Source organism: Priapulus caudatus, unplaced genomic scaffold (assembly GCF_000485595.1).
Source record: "Priapulus caudatus unplaced genomic scaffold, Priapulus_caudatus-5.0.1 Scaffold535, whole genome shotgun sequence".
Taxonomy (NCBI): Eukaryota; Metazoa; Priapulida; class Priapulimorpha; order Priapulimorphida; family Priapulidae; genus Priapulus; species Priapulus caudatus.
The window spans coordinates 243,482-251,285 of record NW_014577596.1 but is presented as its reverse complement, the minus strand read 5'-3'; the positions used below and the strand labels follow the sequence as shown (position 1 = coordinate 251,285).

At 42.7% G+C, this 7,804-nt stretch overlaps 1 protein-coding gene and 1 long non-coding RNA gene across 2 annotated transcripts in view; one reads left to right on the top strand and one right to left on the bottom strand.

Annotated features, from left to right (window-relative positions):
• Positions 1-52: 52 nt before the first annotated feature.
• LOC106811403 lies at positions 53-1,998 on the top strand. Its single transcript, XR_001394144.1, has 2 exons — positions 53-95; positions 279-1,998. It is a non-coding gene; the product is annotated as an uncharacterized LOC106811403 (long non-coding RNA).
• Positions 1,999-5,369: 3,371 nt separating this feature from the next.
• LOC106811401 (ras-related protein Rab-37-like) overlaps positions 5,370-7,804 on the bottom strand; it is an 84,715-nt gene continuing 82,280 nt past the window's right edge. The window contains exons 7-8 of the mRNA XM_014814985.1: positions 7,392-7,468; positions 5,370-5,725 (exon numbers count right to left, since the gene is read on the bottom strand). Coding sequence (XP_014670471.1) covers positions 5,623-5,725; positions 7,392-7,468 — 180 coding nt within the window. The 3' untranslated portion in view covers positions 5,370-5,622. The remainder of the gene's footprint in view (positions 5,726-7,391; positions 7,469-7,804) is intronic.

The window sequence follows — 7,804 nt, the reverse complement described above, 5'->3', positions numbered from 1 at the left end:
GGGTCGGGTGGGGGTCAGGGTGGGATGGGGATCGAGTGGGGGTGGGAGGGAGGTTGGCGACAAGCGGTCAGGTGCGTCCCCGACGACGTGAGCAGGTAGGCGTGGCCGGGCCAGGGTGGGATGGTGGTGGGTGGTTGATGTGGGCGAGAGGCGTGGGAGGGAGCTGGGGATGCTGATGTTGAAAGATCGCGGTGTGATTGTGTGTATTTGTGCATGGACACATGCATACATTTCGGTGTGCTTCGCCGCGTTAAATCGATCGTTTGCTATTGTTACAGGTTTTACGAAGAAAAGCAGTGAGGCCGTAAAACGATTGAACAGCTGTGCTTCAAAGAAAGCTTTAGAGTTGCATTGTGTTGTGTGTAGATGGTATCAGTTATGCATGTTATCAAGATTTGCAGCTGATACCAATTACCAGGAAGACGATGCAAGACAAGTGCCTTGAATATTGTGCCAACCAACTAGAAATTAATCTCATATCAGCTCAACCCCTAGAAAGGTGCTATGAAATATTACATTTGCTACTAAGCATTTCTCTCTGCATGTGTTTGCGTGTGCTCGAGTGTACTGGCACGCGCGTTTTCCTGTATGTGTATTCTGGTGTTCTAGTGATATCTATCTAAGCATTTTTGTGCGGAAGTGCTGTTAGGGTAACAGCACAATGCGTGCGCAATATAACAGATGGCGTTTCATGTATGATGACGTGCGATTGTCTAGACGACATGTCTCGCATTGGATTCGAATCTCGTTTGCGTTCGCCTTTCGAGTGCCATGGCTCTACTGCCCCAGCTAGAAAACGATTCGACTGTGCCCAGGAACGGGGTGTTGTTTGTGGGGAGTTGTTTGTTGGATGGATCGAGGTGTCTGTAGTAGGACCTCTCTCCTGCTGACTCGTGTATATAATGTTTATTTTTGCTACAGGGTTCTTTCATATTTATTTTCGTTGTTTTTTTACGTTTACGTAGTCGTGTTGCATCGCCTCAGCTTACGACGTAGTGAGAAGATACCGTTAGCGGTGTCATATAGTTCAAACGGCCATACCTCATCTCAAGTGGCGTGCTATCATAGTCTCACGCATAGTCTAGTTTCGATATAAAGGTCAACGCTAGTTGTATGTAATTAGTCCCATGCTCTTCCCAACGCTACCTTAATACGAATGTATGTTATTTAAAAATGTGTCGCCATCGTTGCTATTATTTCTGCCGTGATTGGTACCGAGGTCGAACGGAACACGTGAGCCCCTCGTCTGTGATTGGTTAGCATGGCACATGATGTGCACGTCTGCGTGCGTGCCCTTGCTGAAAGTTTTAGTTGAAATTCGGTCGTTTTCTTTAATTTTTTTCGTGTCTTATTAAGTTGCTTGCGTAAGTGTTGCGTAAGTGCGTGCGCTTTAGATGTGCGGGAGCAGGCATCTGCCCTCAATCCGTTCGTTTGCTCTTCGTCTGCTAGCTGCAGCTAAGCTGGAGAAATATCAATCGAGTATAGACTTAAACAAGATCGGTCATGTTTAATTTGCAAGAAAGTGAGCTGTCATTAAAGCGTTACTTGAAGGTGGCGCTGTGCTGTAATGACGGGCCGGTGTATTGCGCATTACGCTAGTAAAGTTTATACGGTGAGTGGCGTGTGACTGTCGTTGGTAGTCGCGTTGCTCAGGTATCAAACCAGTTTAAACTATTGGGGGCGTGTCGGTAGAGTGACGATGCTACGGTTTTAGATTGTACGCGAGGATAAGGTAGGTGGCAGTAGCTATTCTTTAGTCGACGGTGAAGAATGGATTACAGGTAATTTTCTAGCTCTTTTGAAACCAAAGATGCATCACCGATGAGAATTATGCTTTTTATAATCGATCTTGTTATTTCTTTAAGCGTATTTACATGTATGATTTATTACTAGTCAAAATAAGAGAATAAAAAAGATGTACACATTTAAAATAATATTGTAGTAGCTGTAGCAATTGCAAACAAAGAATAAACTAATCAAAAACGGATAACATTCAAAGGCATTTGTATATATTTCGTAAATACACTGGTTAAACCGTATATCACACAATTAAGTGTCTGTAATCAGACTCGCTTCCTTACAACTTTTATTTTACTCTGACACTTGATAAGATTTAACTAATTCAACGAAATGATAGTAATAATGAAATGAGAATCCTCTGACATTTACAGGAAACTTCTTGTTCGGTTTTATGAATTTCACATCTCGCATGATACATACTCCAGACTAATTATTTTCGTAATGACGTTGGTGACAAAATAAATTAAAACGCCGATCGCTAGTCTACAGACATTCACATTCTCATATGTCAGTTTGACTTAGAATTTATCCTCAAGACACTAAATTCTTACATTAACAAAAATCTAATTTACCTAGGATCGTGTTTAGAATAGCATATATATCGTAACGCGCCGAAAACTACTTTATATCGTATAACCGCATGCGGAGAATTTTTGGCCTGTGAGGGAGCGAGTGCACTTCGGTGTCGGTTCACATCTATCTATACCTCGGACGAACATAAAACAAATGCATACAGGCGTAAGTTCATACGCGATTGCTAGTAAACTATTTATACCGTTATCTCACCAAGTTGCAGTACAGATGATTATAACAATAAACTAGTTACGACGTATTTTGGTCTATATATTTACTAGACCGAAATTCGCTTAGTCGTCTGTCGTCATTAGATCGGGTATAACGCAATAACAGCTCAGATTAACTTAGCTACGCGCGCGTCCCACACTGCGCACCAACGCTAGATGTTAGCAGCAAACGAATCAAAAATTAACGTGTTAGGTAATTAGTTTAGGCAACATTGATTTTAAATACATGAATCACGTTGCCAATGACAATATCACCGGCTCGTTAATAATGTAATCATACATGCAGAATACTGTACGAACCTCATCGCTGGACGCGGCCGTCAGTGGCAACGCCATATATCATCATGGCCGTTTTATTTGCATACAGAAGTACTTTATCCTAATATAAGATGCATCGTGTACATTAGGCCGTTGTTTAAAGAAATACATGACAAGGCAGATGTGACACGGTCTTCGCTTGCATGAGAACGCTTCACTTCCTACGATGAGCTTATATATATATATATATATATATATATAATTAGACCTACTGTTTATAATAATATAATAATTTACCGTTTACCGTAAATAGTATACTAGTACTTAAACAAATCTGTTTAAGATTGCGTACCTTTGCGAGAAAAGCAGGTATTTAATTAGCGAGATATAAAAAAATCCTTAAATGTCCATATATTCACTGTTGACAATTCAATTTTTGTACTCCCATCTTTGGTAATTTCCTAAATTACGACGAAGACCCGTGATCTGCTTATTAATGTTATAGAATGAAGTCGTGGAAAATAGGTTATTCTCGATTGTATAGATATGTATCATAACAGTTTACATGATACATTGATACATGTGTAAAAAACGGTTGCCGATTACATGTGCGAAGTAGAATGTCTCCTAAGAATAACAGGGCGACGAACCCCCTGAATATTGTAACATCACAATTAAGCTATATTTCTAGAGCACTAGTGTCAACGCCCACCAGATATTCTACAACAAAACGCAAACGATTTCCATATATATACGCACGACATCCAAAATAGTTTTTACTTAGAATTGAGAATACGCTTGAGATACTGATAGTATTACTTGCACGAGCGCATGCACACGCGCACGCAACATCACAAACATACACACTCACGCGCGAACGCGCATGCATGCACGCACGCACCGGCAGAGCTAGTTTAGTTCTATCGATTCGGTGAGATCGTTAAATAGCCATCTAAAACGGAAACGAGTTTGCTACGATAACGGATGGGAACATTTTGTTCACAGTAATTTCTATTGCGTATACGGTACAATCTCACACACCTGCACATCAAAAGCGAAATGTAAATTACACATGCAAATACAATGCATCTGTTATGGTTATATTACAATAATGTACACACTCTAACACACGCTCCCCACGCACACGCACATACACGCGCGTATGCACCCACGCACAGATATAACACACACATTTATATATAATTGTTGCACAAAAATAAATACGTCTGACATATTATATCAATCACCGTATATTATGATTTACACAGATCTTTAGTTACGGCCTCACATCTCCATCGTCTCCATCGGCAACGATAAACTGTAATCAACGGCAAAATCTTCGCGATCCTATATTAACGACAATAACAGGCAAGATTCGCACCGCAATCACAATGTCGTATTCTTTGGCATGATTGCATGTTCGCCCGGGTCTAGTATTAGTAAATACAGCTAGTAGAGGATATAGCTATTGCGGTAGCTGCTGAACGAATTATGACAGTTCTTGTGACTGTTCGCTGCGCGCCTCTTAGTTTCAGTCCACTCACTTCCAGTACCATCAGAGGTACCATCAGAGTTTTGCTCCAGCTAGTGTAGAGAGTTGTTTTCTCGTAGTGCATCTTGCCAGTCATAGTGAGATGTGGGATCGTGTGTGTCCGCGCGAGTTACTCGTTCCGCTGAGGCGGTTAGGTCGCCATCTTTATTATTGTGCACTCTCCGGTTTTATTGTGTATTGAATTATTCATTCATAGGCGTAAAAATAACTACGCGTTGGAACAAAACGCACGCACGCATGCCACGCACGTACACATGCACACACACCACGCACGTATGCACGCACGCATGCCACGAACGTACGCACGCACACCACACACGAACGCATACAGACGCACACACACGCGCGCGCGCTCTAGTTATAGCACACACGCACACACCGCATGCGTGCAACTGTATCGCCTTACACAATCTCGCCTCTTCAACGTAGCCGGTAAATTAAATGCAAAAATATATACAAACGGGTACACACACACACTCGTCAGCTGTACACGTGGACGCCGACGTTGTGCGGAAATGGGTCGATTGATCGATATCGATAGTCAGCTGTCAGTAGAAGAGCAGTGACTGTACAGAACAGTAAAACGCAGTATAGCTGCGGTTACCTGCATGACATGAGCCCGCTCCTTTACTCTTATATGATTGTAGTCATAATGTAAATACTATATTCAATGACTACATACTCGTACGTCCATTTCAGTTCCGTTTCTTTCCCTTGCTCTTTCGGTCTCCTTCTCTCTATTTCGTCATTTTCCTCTTTTTCCCGCTTTCCGCGCTCTCTCGTTCTCGCGTTTTTCATCTCTCATCATTTCCCAATTTCTAACATTCCTTCTTTGCCTTGACCACTCTCTCCTCCTTTTTGTCTTGATTTCTTTCTTTCAATTTCTGCTATTCTCTCCCTTTCTCGCTTTTTCTCTTGCTTTCGCTGTCTCTCTCTCTCTCTCTCTCTCTCTCTCTCTCTCTCTCTCCCCCTCTCTCTCTTTCTCTCTCTTTCCTCTCTATCTCATTCTTTCATTCTCACGTCTTCTGTTTTAATTTCTCTCAGACGCATTCTCGATTATATTTTGCCTCAACTATTCTCGCGCTGTCAGATCTACTCAACAGCGTTCTGTGTATTGACTAATTTCAGAAGCTAGTTGTTTCCTATGCTGCACAGGCGACAGCCGCAGCAGCAGTAGCGGCAGCGGCAGAGGCAGCACGCTTGCGCGTTTTAAGAACAACACGTAGACGTTTGCTTCTTCTCGGAGTTGACGTATTCCGTTACGTTGAACTTGGGCTCGTTCGGTCTCCGTGTTTTCCTCGACTTCAGATCCCTGCAAAAACGTAACGCAGAAGTGTCTCTCACGTGTCAGGATCAGGCGTTGTGTAGCTTTCCACTTACCCTCTCTCTTTCCTTCACTTAATATATTTACGACGGTTGCTCAAAGCGTCCACAAGGGGGCGCTCTCCGCGTAAAATACTTGCCCTGTGCATTGTGTGCAATATAATTATTACGTGCATCGTATTATCCACAGGCACTTGGAGCGTTTCAATAAAATATAATGCTAAATAAATACGAAATCTATTTACTACCAAAGTCTTAATGTTTCTATACTCTCTTTCACCTATTATTGCCGACAATTTCCTGTAAATGCCGTCCAAAGGCTCATCTACTACATAACAACTCAATACTATACAACAAACACTGGCTGCCGCCATTGCTGCAATGCAGTGCAATGGACCAATGGCGGCAGCCAGTTACGGCATGCATTTACAGGAAATTGTCGGTAATAATAGGTGAAAGAGAGTATAGAAACATTAAGACTTTGGTAGTAAATAGATTTCGTATTTATTTAGCATTGCATTTTATTGAAACGCTCCAAGTGCCTGTGGTATTATTAAGAGTGAATTATGGTGCCAAGAAGAAAGCCTACACGCGGCGGCACTGTCGGTGGATGTGGAAACGTTGGCGAAATATTCAACGAGGAAAACTCTACCTACGAAAACGAACAGCACTTGCGGAGGAGTAAATAATAATAGATTCTATTATTATACACTCCTGGTATTATAATGAAATGTTAAAGTCATACTGTATGTCGTCGCTTGTCTGTGCACGCACACATGAGCGCGTAGTAACTAGAGTGCAAGATGAATTAAGCCCAGTAGCCAGCAAGCTTTCGTGGTTAGCACCAACCCGCTAACACGCTAACACATATTGACGCGCACGTGCATTCGCACTTATGATAACAGCGCGCTAAATATCATGCAAGAAAGGAAGGAGACGGCAAAATCATACGCTTTCCCTTTGAGCAGAATCGGCCGTATGTGCGTTCATTTCCCACATACTAGTGACGCGACATGTACAATCTACGGTCATGTAGCATGATAATCAGATTAATCTTGATGATTAAACTAATTGTGAGGAGCCAACGGCGTTTCACACCTCTCCCCCACGTCCTCCCAGCACCTGCTAGGAATAATTAGCGAAGGTGGGTGAGAATGAGCGCCCAACTATAGAAAAATCTCACGAGTGTAAATACGTCAATACTTGCTCAGCCAACGTTCGTTTCCCATTGAAATTCGACGCTTTTCCGCGCGTTCGCTACTCACGTGTTTAACGAGGTAGAAGACGCTGACAGCGAAAATGTAACTAATTAACTAGTTAATAATGAAAGACAGCTAATTAACTATGATTGTGAATAGTTAGTTGTGACATTATCCGCCGGTACCGCAACACACTCGATAAAAAAGCCAAAGATGTTTTAATCAAGCCCATAGATGGAGGAAGTAAACAGCAAAGCAGACTATTTCCTGGCTACGATTATAATCAAGGTAAAAAACATAACCTTACCCGGCTACCGCTATAACCAAGGGAGATGACAGAACCCTACCTGCCTACTGTTGTCATCAGGATCTGTACAGAGAGAGTAGTTAGACTAGAGAGAGACTATAGGGTATAAATACCTCAGTTAATTAGCGATTAATACAGCAGATATTTACCTGGCTACAGCCATGAAGGCTAGATCTACGTTCACGCCCGACTTGGCGCTCGTCTCCATGAACGGTACACCGTGGTCCTGCGAAAAACGAGAGTGGGCGAGCTGTCAGTCATTCAACGCAGGCTGTCGCCGAAGCGCGGCGCACACGAACGCGGCTGGCGTTAAATTTGCAGACGCGTAAGTGAGTCGGATGGCATCCGTCATATTGACGTTCTAAAGCGAAAGCTCTTAAATATGTCGATATGATCGTTGGTGTCGTCGTAAGTGGATCGTCATTAATGGCCGTCAATATTCGGCGAGGGTGTCTTAGCGTGAAGAGCGCAAGGTCATTGGTGATTTGCCGTATAGACGCAGCTCTCTGTCTCTCTCTCTCTCTTTCTCTCTTTCTCTCTTTCTCTCTTTCTCTCTTTCTCT